The sequence below is a fragment of the Sapajus apella genome, unplaced genomic scaffold (assembly GCF_009761245.1).
Source record: "Sapajus apella isolate SASKATOON/1434 unplaced genomic scaffold, GSC_monkey_1.0 scaffold46, whole genome shotgun sequence".
Classification (NCBI taxonomy): domain Eukaryota; kingdom Metazoa; phylum Chordata; class Mammalia; order Primates; family Cebidae; genus Sapajus; species Sapajus apella.
The window spans coordinates 3,933,714-3,951,834 of NW_022436986.1; the positions used below are offsets into that span (position 1 = coordinate 3,933,714).

At 38.6% G+C, this 18,121-nt stretch overlaps 1 protein-coding gene across 4 annotated transcripts in view; it reads left to right on the top strand.

Annotated features, from left to right (window-relative positions):
* Window positions 1-18,121, top strand: part of TDRD7 (tudor domain containing 7) — an 84,915-nt gene that overhangs the window by 51,955 nt on the left and 14,839 nt on the right. For 3 of the 4 annotated variants that reach the window (XM_032240129.1, XM_032240132.1, XM_032240130.1), the window contains 6 exons: window positions 3,201-3,387; window positions 8,935-9,046; window positions 10,648-10,850; window positions 11,881-12,015; window positions 13,825-13,911; window positions 16,840-16,974. In XM_032240129.1, the coding sequence (XP_032096020.1) occupies window positions 3,201-3,387; window positions 8,935-9,046; window positions 10,648-10,850; window positions 11,881-12,015; window positions 13,825-13,911; window positions 16,840-16,974 (859 nt within the window). The remainder of the gene's footprint in view (window positions 1-3,200; window positions 3,388-8,934; window positions 9,047-10,647; window positions 10,851-11,880; window positions 12,016-13,824; window positions 13,912-16,839; window positions 16,975-18,121) is intronic. The other variant, XM_032240133.1, reaches the window with a different exon arrangement.

The following is an 18,121-nucleotide window of genomic DNA, read 5'->3' on the forward strand; positions in this document are numbered from 1 at the left end:
CACACTACATAATACTATTTAATCTGGGACTATGTAGTATTTCCTGAAAGTAAAAATAGCTCAGAACTGCTTTCCTTGTATAGTACATCAGATTAGGCCTTGGACCCAAGGTGTTCTGTTATTTGAGTCTTTCAGTATCATTGCCTGGGAGGAGGCATCATTGCCTAAGTAGCTAATGATAACTAGAATAACAAAAAACAGTCCAGCTCCAGGCACCTGTCTTGGTCTTTTGGAGAAAATGCAGAATACATGGAAACTATAGGAAGACTATAATCCGCAGTTTCCAGTTGGGAAAAAGAATGGGAACCTGTGTAGCTGAACCCCTGCAGGCACCAGTCCGGGGTGTGACCATGGCTAGGCAGATCAGAAAAATGCTGAAGTAAACAGAATCTGGGCTCCTTCATCCAAATGGTCCTTTGGTTTGGGCTGTCACTCCTCTAGAGACCCATAACTGAGCTGGAAAGGCCCCACGAAGCACCACAAAAAATAATCAGAATCAATGAAAGGAGAGCTCAGAAATTTAAAGCTCTTCCATTTGAACAAATGAAATCTGAGTAGATAATAGAGTGAACCTAGTATCTTCTGATGCTCAAACTAGAAGAATGTCCAGAAACTTTAGAGAGGATAAAGCTTTTATTCTAAGCTGTGGTGTGTGGCCTGAAGATATAAATAGGTTGCTGAGGGCTAGAGGTCCTGATATGTTTCACTAATGTATTGAAGGAAAGGAAAGATATTGAAGGCCACATTGCCAGCTTTTACCATTTGACATTATAAAGAAACCTCCATGGCAGGATCCTTTGGTATCTGTTAACCAGTAATAGTTGGTGCCATAGTCAGAGACCAAGCACCAGGCTGGACCAATCACATGATTTCTGTTGTTACCAAGGTTTGTCAGGAGTCTGGAATAGTTTTAGGACTTTAGTAGGAGGGTTCTAATCTATTCCAGGATGATTAGGTCCAGGGTCTTCAGATTATTTAAATACCCTTTCCCAGTGGGAATTTAAATCCTGGAGTCAGCATTTTAGCTTTTCAGCAGAGTGGCCGGCAGCTAGCAAGCATGATGGATAATGTTTGCCATTAGACTGACCATAGGTCATTGGCTTCTGCCCTCCCCCACAAGACTTTGCAAACCTCTACCAGACTGAACCCTGTTCTGTACCTGCATCTTCACCCAGGCAGGCAGTAGACACTGGAAGCAGGGTCTCTGGCTCATTAGTGCCTGGAGGTGCTATGACAGAACCTTCATGTCAAATATGGAAATCCCTTGTCTCTTATCTCAAAAATTAACTTTGTAAAGCTTCATATTTATGACATCCTTAAGTTGGCCTATGCATCATTATTTACCCCTCTTGCTCAGGTAATTCAGGGACAATATATGACCTCATTCTTTTCATTACCCACTCTCATACCAACTGTAATGTCAGTCCTGCACTGTGCCCCATCCAACACCCTCTGTCTTCCCCCTATCTGTGCAGCCCTCCTTCTCTCCTGGATGCTTAAGAGAACAGAAGTTGCCTGCACATCCCAAGCCACTTCTCATCACCTTTCTCCCTTCTGGCAGGAGCCTGTAGTTTGGAGACCGCCCCATCAGGGCTGCAGCCCAGGCCTCTGCCATTTGAGCGCCCAGGGCTATGTAGCGGCACTAGGGGGCAGCCCAGGGACCCTCTAGGACCCAGGAAATGGGCACTTGGGTAAAGTTGCAGACCTTCTGGAGGACTTCAGAGCCAAGAGTGCAGCAGCATTCCAGGCAGTGCCTTAATATTTGCAAAGCTCAATGTATTTAAATGACAGTAGCTGGCTCAGTGGCACATACGCATCCTCCCAACTCTTCAGCAGGCTGAGGTGAGAGGATTGCTTGATCCCAGGGGTCCAGCTGAGGTAACATAGCAGTGAAGCCCTGCCTGAAAAAGTAAATAAATAAATAAATAAATTTAAACGATAATAATATGGCAAAACTTCTGCAGCTATTTTTGAAGCCAATATGCACATAATATTTCATTTTAAAATAGGCATTGTACATTGTTTCCATTTTGTGTAGGACTTTCTGCAGTGTTTCCCCGCCCCCCCCGCCCCAGTCATGAATAGGTTGACTATGGCATCTTCTGCCTGGCTGATAATTCCCAAAAATACATAGAAATAGTCCTAAAGGAGCCATTTCTTAGAGCTGTACAGACCACTTGGGGCCTGGGTAAAACCTGGAACAATAAAAAGAACAATGTTATTGTGGCATCTCCCCTGTCTCCCTGGCCAAATGATGCTGGTGCTGTTAGAGTACAGCCTTCCAGCTAAAAAGGCCTTAATCCTATAGCTGGGACAGCTTCTGTTACATGACCCAAACTTGATTTGCCAGGTTTTACGCCCTGGAAGGAGACCCTTGATGAAGTCATTTTGGAGGACATAAGTACAAGAAAACAGTAACCTGTTTTGATAACATGAACTGGGACAAGGCGACCACAGTTATCAACAGTAGAAAACTGTAGAAGAGAATAAGAACATAATCCTGAAAAAATATATATATCAGTAAGCATACAGTTTTTGAGACATTTGGCTAGAATATGGTACTTCTTTTAATGGTATCAGAAGTCTACATTTTGTTGTAATTTGTTCAAATTGTTTAATAAGTTTGGAGAGGGTGTCACATTGTCGTGTTTAGTATACTTAAAGCTTTGTTTTTTCTCTAGTAAAATTTCATTGCTTTTCAAAGCTTGACCCAGCCTTAGTTAGGGCAAAACTATGTGCTAGATTTTCTCTTCTTAGTGATCTCTAAAGATTTCCAGCAGCCTTAAGATCCAGCATCGACCCTTGCTTCTGACCTCCAGGCCTCCCTTGGCATCTCCATTTTCCATGTTTCTTCCTCTCCTCTCTGCCTGACTCTTCTCAGCCTCGTCCTTCCTGAGGACACAATCACTGCTTCCTATTATGCCCTCATTCTCTGGATTGCTTCAGATTTCCTTTGTTGTGGGATATGTTGAACCAAACATTTGCCGTGTTGTTTGGTGTGCGTTTTGTGCAATCTCCATAATCCCTTCTTTTCCAAGAGGTAACTGTTCACTGAATACATGTTCTTCTCCCTGTTGATGTGAGCAAGTCTGAGGCTGGAACCAAAGAGGGCAGCAGAGAAAACAGAAGAACATAAATGAATTCCTATTGCTTTTCTTCTAGGTTGCTTCATTTGTGTTCTCTTTTCTTAACTGATTCAGATATGTGGGCAAAGACTATTCAGCTGCTCAGGAATTAATGGAAGATGAGATGAAGGAATATTACAGTAAGAATCCTAAGGTCACACCAGTCCAGGCCGTGCATGTTGGGCAGTTGCTGGCCATAAATGCCGAGGAGGATGCCTGGTTACGGGCACAGGTCATCTCAACAGAAGAGAACAAAATAAAGGCAAGCACTGTTTACTTTGTCATAGCATCATGGACACAAATACCTTATTATTTTCCAAATGTAAATATTCTTTACATTTTTCAAATGTAAGTGTTGTATCCTATAACTGTATGTAGTTTTCAATGGAAGTTTAAAAGATAGTATCTGTAAAAGGTTATCCCTGTCATCCTTTGAATTTGTGGTAGTCATACTAATCTCAGAGTTTTAGTTAAAAAAAAATAAATTCTCCATGGGAGTATCCATAACCCATTATCCAATCAGGGAAAGACACTTCCTATTCCCAGGGGATGTACAATGACTACTGACCAAGCTCTGTGGGCCTCTTATCAAGGCCAGTACTTTGGAGCGAGGGAAACCATAAGACCACAGGAGGCAATTCTTCCTCTCCTTCTTCTGTAGCCTAGACCCAGATCCTTCTCCACAGCTGCTCCTGGCGTAGCCCTCTTCACCCTCTTGGAAAGGCCAGTGGGCCCTTTTGCCTCTCTCTTCCATCAGCAGACTCTTAAGACTTCTGGGCTTGGCTACATTTGTGGATATCAGCCCCTGCCCTTTGCCTCTTCATACCATCAATCCAGAGACCAAAATGCACAGATTCCCCAAGAGCGGCATTATCTCAGGGCCTTGGAACTGCCAGATAAAATGCAGAGAAATTACATATTAGCTCCATGTGCTGTGTGGTCAGTTGTCCTAGTCTACTTTTAATGTGTTTCTGCTTTCTGTCTTGGTGGAAGCTGTGTGTCTGTTTGGAATTTATCCTTTGAATATTGGGCCTGCTACTTTATATAGAGAATTTGGAGGGAGACAAAGTCTTTTCTTTCTTGATTGTTAAGATGTCTCCCTTCTCTAAAGGGAAATGTGCTTTAAGACTTGGATTCATTTCTGTCTTTCATAATGGGAAGGATACTGTGTAGAAGGGTAACCCTAGTTCACTTCTATAGTCCCTCGTATTTATATGGAGCACTCTTCGATCATGAGGGAAACATGTCTAAGATCTTTCGGTTTTCTCTAGATTTTGCAAGCAGGGAAATATGCTTCTATTTCTGCAGCCTCTGTTCCATAATACAAAACCATATTCCAGAGTCACTGTCAGCCGCCACCCAGTAATCCCATATGTGTCATTGAGTGCAAATGACCAGTCCCTGACCCAGGCTTAAGTCCATCAGTTATTGGCCACTGAACCCCCCTGCCTCAGGTGGAGTTAGGAGATCAGAAAGGGATACTGCTGTTTCTTAACCAGATTGCTCAATAGGAGAGGCCCCGACCCTCTCCAAAAGTAAGCTCACCCAACCACCAAGCCACCCTTTCCCATTTGCAGAGCCATTTAGGAAATTTACTAGCCAAATCTACAGACGCACAAATGTTAAGTAATTTGGCTGACTTAAAAAATCTGAAAATTGGAAAATAGCTTGGCAGTTTCTTATAAACACTTAGCATATGATCCAGAAGGGCCACAAGGTATCTTGTACATACGTGTCTGTTGGGGCATTATTATTAATAGGCCCCAAACTGGACACAGCCCAAATATTCACCAACAGGTGAATCATAGAAATGAGTTATAGTTTAGTGGAACTGTGTTCAACAGTAAAAAGGAATTAACTACTGATAGGAACAGTTTCATGGACAAATCTCACAGACTTTGTGCTGAGCAAAAGAAGCCAGGCACAAGAGAGTAATGTTGTATGATTTCATATAAATGATGTATAACAACAGGTAAAATTCATCTACAGTGATGGAAATCAGATCAGTGGTTGCCTGGGACAGGAGGTGGATGGGGGCTAATTGCAAAGTTGCTGGCAAGAGAAAACTTTTTGGGCTGGTGTAAATGGTCTATGTGTTGATTATGGTGATAATTATATGGATGTATACATTGGTCAAAGCCCATCAAACTGTATTGTAAACAGCTCTCTTTTATTCAGCGTAAGTTATATTTGGAAAAGTTTGAAACAAATGTGCAAGAAGCTAAGGACCACGATGATCACTGGACCGGTGGAGAACACAGGGTTCAGACACCAGTCCAGCCTGCCTGTATTTGGATGTGTGCCTTTGGTCAAGTCCCTTCATTCCTCTGGGTCTCTAGTTGATAATAGATAACTATCCCTAAACGTTCCTACATAAACTTCTATTTCCTGGCCATTTATCTCCCCTGGCCCTTAGGAAGTTCAGCAAAAGCTAACCTATTTTAAGGCACAGGGATTTCTTATGAGGAGAAGAATCATACATAAATCCTAGTGACACATTAACAGTGTAACAGTATTTACAATAAATAACACCGGTATTCCACAACGGTATCTCCCAATCTGAAGTCTATAGGGCAGTCACTTTCTTTTCTCCCTTCCTCCTTCTACTTTGGGACTTCAAGCTCTCATGTTAGATAGAACTGAGTCTCAGCTCTGCCATTTTTAGCTGTGTGGCCTTAGGAAAGTTGTTTAACTTCCCTGATTGTTTATCTGTAAATTCAGATAGTCACATCATGTTGTAACTGCCTGATACACCTTTTCACTATTCTGGAGCCAGGAACAAAACAGACAAGTCCTTGTTCTCAAGAAGCTTACATTCTAGTGAGAAAAGACAGATGATAAGTGTACAATAAACACACAAAACAATTTTAGTACAAGGAAGGAAATAACCAAGGTACTATGATAGAAAATAACTCTGAAGGAAGAGATAAGCAGAGTGATGTGATCTTATTTAGATGCTTCAGAAATCATTCTGGGACTGTTGGGGAACAGTTTGTATTATAGTAGGGCACGGAAGGAAAGTAATACTGGTTAGCTGGCTATTGTAATAGCCAGCTACCTTGTCACCTAGATTAGTGAAGATGGAGGTAGTGGAAGAGATTCAGGATGTATTTGGAGGTAGAACTGACAGGACAATAACTTGTTGGAAGTGGGTGGTAAGCAAAAGAGAAGATTCAAGATAGCTACTGGGTTTGAGGCTTGAGCAATTGATTGGATATTGGTGCCATTGTTGAAATTGGGAAATCAGAGACAAAAACCATTATGGAGAACAATTGAGAATTTCGTAGGACCTACTAGGTTTGAGAATGGCTATCAGATGTCACATGGATGAATTTGGAGCTCAGAAGCAGTTAGGACTGGAGATGTGTCCGGTTGGGAGGTATCAGTGTATAGGTGCTATGTGGAGTCACGGGTCGAGATGGGATCACCTAGAGAGAGAATACACATAGAGAGGAAGAGGGCCCTAGGGCCAAGTCCTAAAACCCTTCAGCATTTACATGGAGGCATAAGGGGAGCAGAGAAGCATGCAAAGATGGCCAAAGAAGAAAAAGCAAGAGAGTGGTATCACAGAAGCCAGAAAAAGGAAGCATCTCTCGTAGAAGGGAGCAACCAGCCTGTCATTACTGCTGAGAGTTATGGGCTGGTCATGAAGAATAAAAAAGGTGGCTTGGTATCTTGTGCAGTAGCAAGCTCTTGTGACAGCAGTGATTGGAGCAATCTGGGCCTGAACTTGTTCCCCATATTCCCATGAAGCTGACAGAGACTATTTCTCTCTTTATTTGGAGAAACCCCAGCTACTTAGTACCAGTCTTGCTTCATTTGAATTGAACTTTGGCTGGTGGTGGATACCGATTCCCTCTTTGCCTTCCCTGTCAGATCCTTGGTGAGTAGGAGAAACCAGGATGATGTGATTACCCACTGAGACTGGTGCCAGTTTGGCCTGACTGAGGTCCACATCCCAGGGGTGTCTGCTGGTGATGCTGGGAGACCTTTGGCCACTTGATGGTGCCAGAGAACCAGGAATAGACTGGGGCCTCATGCCAGGATTATGTGACTACTGGCCCTGATCCCAGGACATTAGAGAGAAAGAGAGATTACTGAGCCCTCACAGAATGAAGGACACAGGGGAGAGTGTGGTGAGAGTCACACTGGACAATGCATGGACAAGTGTTTTATAAACTGCAGTTGCCATACAAATATGTGATATTATGATTAAAAATGAGGAAGAAGAGAAACAAGCTACAAACAGTTCAGAAACACTTTGAAGCTTTTGGAGCAGTTATTTTTTAATCTGTTTTTGCGCTGAGAATACATCCTGAATTTCCCAGGAGTCATGATTTTGCACGCTATGTCCTATTGTTAGACCATGTTATCTTCATTTTGGGCCTGGGAAGAACAGTCTAAATTGTAGATGGTGATAGCTATTAAAGGAAATGAGAGCTGCCTGACTCCTGAGGCCTATGAGAAGCAAAAACAGGTGCTAATTTAGGATTGGAGAAATAGACTTGTGCACTTAAATGGCCAGCTGCCTGATGTGCAGCCCTGCCAGCAATCTAGGCCTAAGTCAGTGTTGAGTCAGATGTGGATTCTAAGAGATGATCTTTCTGATATGGTATAGAAATGCCCCACAGGCTCACTTATCACATGGCCAGGGAAAGGAGTTAGTGGTGTCTTCTGCTTTTTTCCCTTAGAGTCTCTGCTGGGGAGGGTTTTTGTTTTGTGTGTTTAGTACTATAATCTAGGTACTAAGAAGCTGGCCTATGGACTTTATATTCAGGGAGGAAGTCAAAGAAACCTACTTCATGTTACTTGGTATTTCTTAGCCAAGACTTTGCCCTGGTTTTTGTTGTTCTTTTGTTTTGCTTTGTTTTTGTTTGTTTGTTTAAAAAATAACCATCATTTGCTTTAATTAGAGATGTTGCATAGTAGATTTTCAACATTTTCCCTTAGGTTCTTAGTTACTATCCTAAACCATAGCTTAATGTTTCTAGATTTTTATTTTTCTCAAAAGCCTTTGTGTTTAGATAATCTTTTTAAACTGAAGGTTCTGTAAATACTCTTAAAAATAACATTCAGGCTCTTAATAATCTGTGCTAATGGTGAGGAAAAGTCAAGCAGGTTTCTGCAAACACAGACCTCTGTCCAGCAGACTTAGGGCCTTTTGCTGAGTTGGATGAAGGCCCAACCCAGCTTCACACCCTTGAAAAAAATAGGTACACCTATTTTTCAGTTTAGAATTCCATGTTGTTCAGCTGTGATACTATTGTTGTCATTGATGAAGTGTCTCGGTCCCTGGAAGCACAGTAGCTGAGAGCAGCCATCACAAATGCTGCTTTGGGGATTTAGAATCTGATAAGTACTGCAAGGATGATGCCTGCTGTAGAAACAAATACTGCTCTCCAGGGAACAGGTGGAAGTGTGTAACTCAAAAAAGAATAAGCTGATGCAGGTGTCATGATAGTAATGAAAGTACCAAAGGGGAGGGGAGCAGAGCTGGCAGAACGAGGTAGATATGCTGCTGAGAGACCGGCAGTAGCAAGGTGGCAGGGCTGAGCAGTCTTGTTCTTCCCATTGAGGGGTAGAGTGAGGTAGAGAACTAGGGCCTGGAACCAGTAGCGTTGGTTTCCTTGGTCTCAGCTTCAGCCTTTCTCTTCTGTGGTAAGTCAGGGGCACCTCCGCAGCTTTTTCCAGGTGCCACTGTACCACTCAGCTTGCTGATTATGGAATAAAATTGAGCCAATCAAGTGTATCAAATGAATTTTTTAAAGAGAGGATGAAGAACTAAACGGTTTTTTTTTTAAATCATTAGGTATGCTATGTTGACTATGGTTTTAGTGAAAATGTTGAAAAGAGCAAAGCATACAAATTAAACCCGAAGTTTTGTTCACTCTCATTTCAAGCTACGAAATGTAAGCTTGCAGGTAAGAGGAACTTTTTTTATAACTCCTCCATTTTGATAGGTTATTACCACTCTGCTTTTGGATGGTTGAATATAAAATGGACTAAGTATCTTGTGTTATCATGTGTTATTTCTTGAAAGGTTTAAATAAATTCATGTCAAATGTGTTTTTATAAGATATTATAAAAATGTTATGTTTTTATATTTTATGTTATATATAAAAACGTCTATTAGGCATCTTGAAAGGATTTTTCTTGTTCTGACTACCCTAGTAACAATTGATAGAGGCCCTGTTTCATGACATTTGATCAGTTTCAGTACGTTGTTCAGCGTGTTGCTAGGTGACTCTCAGCCCCTTTCCTGGTGAGATGGACTGTGGTGATGCTTAGGACTGACACACCTTTATGTACCCAAGCATGAGTTTGATTATAGGTCACATGCAGCTTCTTGCATAGTACATGTATCTTGTCCTTTTCCTTCCTCCTGGATTAGGAAACAGAGGAATCCACTTGAATGAAACTTAAAGACAGAGGACACATTGGTCATGTTCATGTTTAAAAAAAAAAAAAAGGCATTGAAATATGCACCATGCCAGGGGATCTTGTGTCAAATGCAGAAAATAATTATAATTATTTCATGAAAATTAGTACCTGAAGAAATGCCTCCTCCCCAGTGGGATGAATTCTTATGTCACAGGAGCCTGGTTTGACTCTTATCTGTGAGATAAACCTGAAGAAATTTTTAAAACTTACTAAAAACTTTTAGAAGTTGGTTTTGGTAAGAATGTACCAAGAGCATAGGACAGGATTTCAGGTGTTGAAATTAAATGTTTGAGAAAAATTCAAAGTTGTATGTCTGGAGAACAGAACAAGACAAAGAAAAAACTTAGGAGGAGTCTGAATTTTAGCTTGTGGATTTAAAGTAGTAAAACATAGAAATAGGCAGCATAGTACCATTAGGGGAAATATGAACTAGTTTTTATTAGTTTAATACATTAACTTAGAATTGTCTTATGTGTTATATGGAACTACAGTTTTCCAATAATTTAAAGAGTAGGTGGACTACAACAAAATTCACCTAGTACCTGTGTTATGTTAAACACTGTTTAATCTCTCTTTCATAAATCAGAAAGTTCTTTGGTATCCTAAGGGTCATAATGGCATACTTTTTTAAAAAAAAGAAACAATAGTGATTGTCTCAATTTCCAATAAATATGTGTTCATTTTATAAGAAAGAAAATGTATATGTAGGAAGTGCATTACAAATATATGACTGGGAGACATGACTGATTGCTTCTCATGTGTATTAGTCTTTTTGTTTTAAATATGTGTTCATGTATAAAGTGAAGACTGTTTCTCCCAAGATAGAAATTCTGATTATCCATTTTTCTGCTTGTTTTAAGAATGCCTGCCTTAGTGTATCGTTCAAAACGGCATTCACATTATATTTTTTTAAAACCTAAGAGGTAAGATAAAGATTATAAAACAAAGCTTTCATATAAAATTGAATAATTTTGCAGTAGGCTTATAATTTTGATACTGGTCAAAAAAGACGCAATTCATCTACTCATCTTGAAATGATTTTGCTAATTAAGTAGAAATTAAAACATTCAATATTTTTCAGGCTTGGAAGTCCTAAGCGATGACCCTGATCTAGTGAAGGTGGTTGAATCTTTAACTTGTGGAAAGATCTTTGCAGTGGAAATACTTGACAAAGCTGATATTCCACTTGTTGTTCTGTATGATACCTCAGGAGAAGATGATATCAATATCAATGCCTCCTGCTTGAAGGCTATATGTGACAAGTCACTAGAGGTTCACCTGCAGGTACCACTGTGATCATTGTTGCTTGTTACACATATTGTATGAGAGAAAATCACCAGAATATTATACATTTTAGGCTAACAATTGAGACAGATTACATCTACATTGAGGGGGGAAAAATGTAGGCAGTGGGGCTGGAAAGGAAAAAAAAGTACCAAAACATTCAGAGTAATTGTTTCTTAGGAATTGGATTTTTTATTTTCCAGTTCCTGCAGTGAGCATCTATTGATTTTATATGAGATTATTTTGTAAAATAATAAGGAAAAATAACACAAAAGGAGGGTCAATGAAGATGTTTATGGACCCCCCAAAAATTGGGTCTATGAAGATGTTTATTACTTGCTTTAACATTTTATTAACTTTTTAAAAATGTGAATAACATAAATGTCCCCAAAGAAGGAAGCCTTTAAATCAATTATAGAATATCTACTCAAGAGAATAGAATGAAATGTTAAAAATGGTCATTTTAAAGACTTCATAGAAACGGTGGGAAAACTTTTGTTTTAATAAGTAAAATGACTGTGAATGTCTTTATTCACATTTATTGTGGTTTGACTAAAAATGGGTAAAATTAAATATTTATTTTGATTATGATTTTTAAAAATGACTCAAATTCATGTGGCCTGTGGACGTAGGCTAGAAAGTAGGCTGATGGATTTGATTTTGTGAGAGTTTATTTTAACTTCTGTTAATGTTGCAAAACATGGTTTATGTAATTCTTTTTCTAAATAAATGGGGAGAAAATAAGCCAACGTTAAAGATATTCTTAGCCTTTCAGACAATGGAATGTGGGAATGTATGCACAATGTCTATTTTGTGCTTGACACAAATGATATTAGCTATTTCTTTTAAAAAGAGAATAATTCAAATTAGTTTTGTACATTTAAGCTATAAATTGCATCTCATCTTACATATACTCTAAGATTTTAAAATGCAGAGACTTACAATGGGATGTTTAGGTAGATACCCTTTAGGTAGGCAAGAGCTGCATTCTGTTCTCAAGCATTCACGAGATGTCCTTTGTCTGTTATAGGTTGACGCCATGTACACAAATGTCAAAGTGACTAATATTTGCTCTGATGGGACACTCTACTGCCAGGTGCCTTGTAAGGGTCTGAACAAGCTCAGTGACCTTCTACATAAAATAGAAGACTACTTCCATTGCAAGGTATAGCAGAACCTCTTCTACCTCTAAAATGAGCCCTAAAATTACAAACAAGAGTAATTTACTAAATGGAGTAAATATGAAGAATTTTTTAGTAGTCTGAAATGGAATCTCTAGAATAGTAAGTAAGAGCTCCGAATTTCAGAGCTTTAAAAGAAGAACACAACACTGGTTTCTGCTGGTTTCTGTTATCTTCTGTAAAATGAGGATAGCAGTAGTGTCTATCCTAGGATAGTCCTGAGGACACTGTGCCTGGCATATAGTAAGTGCTCAGCAATCGGTAGATGTGTTATTTATAACATGCAGTTGATAATCCCCCGGTGCAGCTGCCTGTGACTGTCTGCTAGAGCCAGCTGACTCTTGTGCCTCAGGCAAGGAGAAACCTTAGAATTTAGAAGGAGAATAAAACTTTCTTCCTTAATTCCGCCTTCATCTTTCTCCACAGACATCACTCCTTGAGCTCTTATGGACCCTGAGAACCTACCACCTGATAAATGTGGTTCTGCGGTTCAAATTGTATTAATAAACTCCTTATCCTTTAATTCTAGTATTTCTGAATCAAACTCTGTAGAGGTTTTATTGTGTTTTAAGTTTTTAAAAAGGTTTCCATACCTCCGTTAGGACATTGTGGTTGTATTTCAGAATATGCTATGGTTTTCAAATCACTAAGCCCTACTACCACTTCTGCCCTTATCCCCTCATCCCTGGAAGTGAACCCTTCCCTCTAACTCACAAAGCACATCAGGCATATCAGGGCATTTATGTTCAGGTTTGTATTTTAGCTATTTGGGTACTTACTTGCGTTTGTAGGGTGTATCGTTCTTGAGAGCATAGACTATGCGTTACCAATTTTCTGCATCCCTTACAGTACCTAATCTAGTGTCTTATGTAGAATATATATGCCAAAATATGCACTGAATCAGGTTAAACCTGCATTTAAAGTACAGTCTGGAATTGAGACATTCCTGTAGCTTTATCTTGTTCTGTTTACAGAGGTTTAATTTTAAGTCTACCTTGGAAAAATCTGAAACCCCCTAGCTTGGCTGATCTGAAACCACCCAGCTTGGCTGACTCCAGAGACTCATTTGTATAGATGTTGTCCTTATAACCTATGGTGGTGAAAAGGACTCAATATTTCCTACTGCATTTGTAACCTAAGTGAGACAGTGCATTTAGGGAGAGTAGAAACACACACCCTGAACAGAAAGAGACCATGGACAGGTACCCCCAACTTCAAACTATAGCAGAAGAGGAAAATGAGGAGACCTCATTTTTATAGCTGTGATTTGTTGATATTTAACTGGCACTGACATACATATTTATGTTGATAACATTTCTCTTGTTTTGGAATTAAGATGTTATCTTTGCATCTAAATGTGAAGAGATGAAAAGAATAGGCCTTACAGATGACTAGCACAACCTCCTCACTTTTCATCCATGTTACCCTCCTTTTTGTCAGGTTCAACACCTCTCTTCTTGTGTAATTGATGGAGCCAGTGCCTAAACGAATCATGATGATCTCTATGCTAATGTTTTTAGACATTTTAACAATGCTGTTTTATGATCCATGTGCGTGTAGGGAGAGTAAACTACTGACGTCAACAAATATATGAGTTAACAAGTCAAAAGTTTTATAACCCTGTGTATTTGCTGCATCCATTGCAGTGCGCTCCCTGTGGGGAAAGGGCTCACAGGAAGTCTGATTACATGTGAGTTAAGTCTGCTAGTGCCACAGTGATCTGTTTTTCTAATGGTGTAGCAATATGCTCTTTGCTAAGAGTAATAAGAGTATCATGCATTTCTGTTTTGTAGCACATGACCTCCGAGTGCTTTGTTTCATTACCCTTCTGTGGGAAAATCTGCCTCTTCCATTGCAAAGGAAAATGGTTACGAGTAGAGGTAAAAATCAGTCACTTGGCTTTTTAATCTTAACTTATTGTGAAATATTTCAAATATACACGTAGGTTTTTTAAAAAGTGGAGTAAACAGTCACAGATTCATCATCAGTTTGAAATAAAACATGACCAGTATGGGTGAAGTTTTCTGATTGAAGTTATGGTCAAACAAAGTTTACATCTCCTTGCTCCTGCCTCCACTCCCAGTTTTATTTGTTTTTTTTTCCCTCATTCTTACTTGTTTATATTATTACTGCATTTGTACCTATAGACACACACTTTTATTATATGTTTTTAATGTTTAGATACTGGAAATATATTAATGAATGTGTGTATAGAATATAAAAGTAAATGAATAAGTATAACTAAATAAATAAATATTTTCAGACTTTAAGTGGTAAGATGTATTGGTCATGCTTTTTCATGATGTTTGTGAGATTCGTTCATGTTGATGTGTGCAGCTCTAGTTCATCTATTTTTACTGCTGTATGATTCAACGGTATAAATATGCAGCGTTATCACTCCATCTTCCTGATGATGAATATTTAGATTGTTCCTAATTTTGTGAACCTTCCTTTCTGTGTCTTCCAGAGTACATACATAGGAATGGAGTTTCTAGGTATTGGGAATGCATATCTTTAATTTTACTAGATCTTGCTTAATTGTTCTTCAAATTTGCTCTTCCATTGAGAGTATATCCCTTTAAGAACTGTGGCTTCATGGGGCAATCTCAGATCCTCCCTGCCTCCTGCCTGGATCTAAGGCCATGTCTCCTGCCTAGGACAATTTTGGCTTTAATGTTCACATTCTTCTGTTTCTAATCACTAAACAGTTGTCATATTTTCTTGTAAGCTCAGTTATTAACTTGAAAGGAGGTTTGTTATGGTCTATCTTGTGTTTCTATATGTTTTTAAAAAGGCAGGTTTTGGATTTTTGTGGTTGATTTTCCTCCCTCCCTCCATCTAGTTTGAGGTGGATCACACCTGTAATCTCAGCACTTTGGGAGGCCAAGGCAGGAGGATCACTTGATGTCAGGAGTTTGAGACCAAACTTGGCAAAGTAGTGAGATACTATTTCTACAAAACCAAAAAAATAAAAATAAATAAAAAATAAAACAAAAGGCTTAAAAAAATTAAGAAAAAAAATGGGCTTTTTTTTTTCTTTTTTTTCCCTTTGATACAGAGTTTCTTAACCTAGGTGCAAGGACCTCTACTTTCAGGGGGTCCCTCAACCCTCCTGGAATTGTTGCAAATTGTGTGTGTGCTTGTATTATATATTTTGGGGGGAAATGTATGCATAATTTTTATAACATTCTCAACCCCCACAAGATAAGAATCATTGCTTTATTGAATTTTTAAATGCTACACAGCAACATTTTGATAACTTAATTGTAGTGATTTTTTTCATTATTTAAATAAAATGGTTATGTCTACTTTAATAAAAGCAGCAGTTTTGAAGTAATTACTGCTATTAATGTGAATGTATGTCAGAAGGCTGAAATCTTGGGTCATATGACCAAGGGTTATGTGCGTAGGTATAAACTTCAAAAACATGACTCATTGAAAAGATCATGGCATTCTTCAGATCTTAAAGCTCTGTGTTATTTAGTTTAAAATATATAAATGTATGAATACTAATTTTTTAACTTTTTATTTTGAAATAATTTTACTGTTGCAAAAATAGCACCAAGAGGTCTTGTTGGCCTTTTGCCATCTGCAGATGTTAACATCTATATAACCACTGCATAATTGTCAAATTCAGGAAATTGACACAATACAAAACCATTAGTTAATCCACAGAACTTACATTTCCTGAATTGTCCCACAAAGTCCTTTTTCTGGTCCAGCATCCAATCCCAGATTCTGCATTGCCTTTAGTTGGCGTGCCTTCTTAGTATCCTCCAGCCTGGCAGTTGCTCAGTCTTTCTTTTGCTGTTCCTGACTTTTGAAGAATAGCACTGTTTTTTAAAGTATCTCACAATTTGAGTATCTTCATGTTTAAATTTAGGTTATGCATTTTTGGCAAAAAGAAGCCTTCTCAGTGTATGTCCAAATACTTTAGATAAATGCCTAGTATTATTTTTATTATTATCAAATTACGTATTGTATGCCTTCAACATAGACAAAAGGTTTGAGTACACATTTTCTTAGTGATGTATGGAAAGTCAGGGAAGAAAAAGTAATTAGTGAAAAGCAGACCCCATGTTTAATTGTGTATTTATTCCTGATAGTTATACAAATAATTGCAAAGGTAATCATTGCTTTGACCCCAAAACAATAGTTTTTCCCTTTTATTTTAATATTTTGGAGAACAGACTGTATCTTATAATCAGCAGTTATCAAATAATTTTATAATAAATCATGTCCTAGAATTAGAGAAATAATAACTATATTTTACTGTTTATTATCAATTTGCTGATTAGATTAACTCAATGTTGAAAGCGATTCTACTCTAAAAGAATATTTAGTAGGCCAGGTGTGGTGGCTTATGCCTATAATCCCAGCACTTTGGGAGGCTGAGATGGGTGGATCATTTGAGGTCAGGAGTTTGAGACCAGCCTAGCCAACATGGTGAAACCCACCATACCTCTACTAAAAATACAAAAAAATCAGCTGGGTGTAGTGACAGAAACCTGTAATCCCAGCTACTTGGGAGGCTGAGGCAGGAGAATAGCTTGAACCCAGCAAGTGGAGGTTTCAGCGAGCTGAGATCATGCCGCTGCACTCCAGCCTGGGCAACAGAGCGACACTCCATCTCCATCTCAAAAAAAAAAGAATAGTAAATAAATACATTTTGAATTAAGGGAAAATTTTAACACTGATAGTCTGTTGCTTTTAATATACAGTTCAGGATTGTACAAAATGTAATTGCACAGAAGCATTTTGGTCTTTTGAATATGCTCATAAATTAGCCAACACTTATCTCATTTCAGATCACAAACGTTCACAGCAGTCGGGCTCTTGATGTTCAGTTCCTGGACTCTGGCACTGTGACATCTGTAAAAGTGTCAGAGCTCAGGGAAATTCCACCTCGGTTTCTACAAGAAATGATTGCAATACCACCTCAGGTACAATGTTGCCAGCCTGGGAGATTTGCTGGAACAGATTTGGATGTGTTCATAATCTTATTGTAAGATGCCTTCTCAGTTTTGATCTCATTAGTTAGTTTTTAAGAACGTTGGAAGTTTTCCAAATGTGATTGTCTACTGGTTTTCAGAAGTAAAACGTGGCTGACTTAGACAAGAAGACCAGTCATATTTACAGAGTATTGCTTGAGAAATGTTTGTTTTCAGGAACATCCAGTCAGTAAGCTGTGTTGTCCAGTTACAGGTTCCATTTTGAAATTAGATGCCAGTACCAACTTTTACACAGTTCTGGGATATTGCATATAAATGTTTATTTTTAGAGTTTCTAGTTTAATTAGGTAACCATTTTCTTTGGAAATCTGTTTAGACACATTTTCTCAATGATTTTCCCCCCGTAAATTTTAATTAAAAGATTAACTTCAGCCGATTATTTCCTTATTTGTGAATGTTCAGATCATAAGGATTTTGACTATTTTGAATTGTTTAGAACTACTCATTAACTTTAGGAGAAGTAGAGGATTTGTGCAGAAATTAGTATCTTTAAAAAATAGAACTATTCAGCATTCTACAACTTCAAAATGCCCATTTACTGATATTTTCAAGAAGATATCTTTTGCCATTAAACTCAGTGAATAAAACATTGTTCATAATTAGCATGGCTTTTGACATGTCTCTCCCTCCCATCACCATTGCTTTTCCTAGCCATGACTATTACAGAGAAGCTTTTTTCAAAATCATTTTACTGTCTGTTGCTCAGCTGTAATTCTGGAAATTGATAGACCTTTAAGTGCTAGTCTGACTTAATTATACCACTTACTGGAACAACCATGCAGGGCCAGCCTTACCTAGAAAAGATCCCCTGGGCTGGAGGGCAGTTGGGAATCTGTCCCACCACTCTGACTATCCGAAAGTCCACAACAGTACCACTTATATGCTACAGCATTTTAACAATCACTAAACTTTTTTTTTTTCATAAACTTATCTAGGTTTATTATCTGACAGATGTGAAGACTGCTGGTTGAGAAAACTTTAAAAGCTAGCTAGCCCAAGCCTCTGGCTCACAGCATCTCCCCAAGATCATAGTACCAAACCAATGGATTGTCAGCCAAAGCCAACCCTTAAATAATGA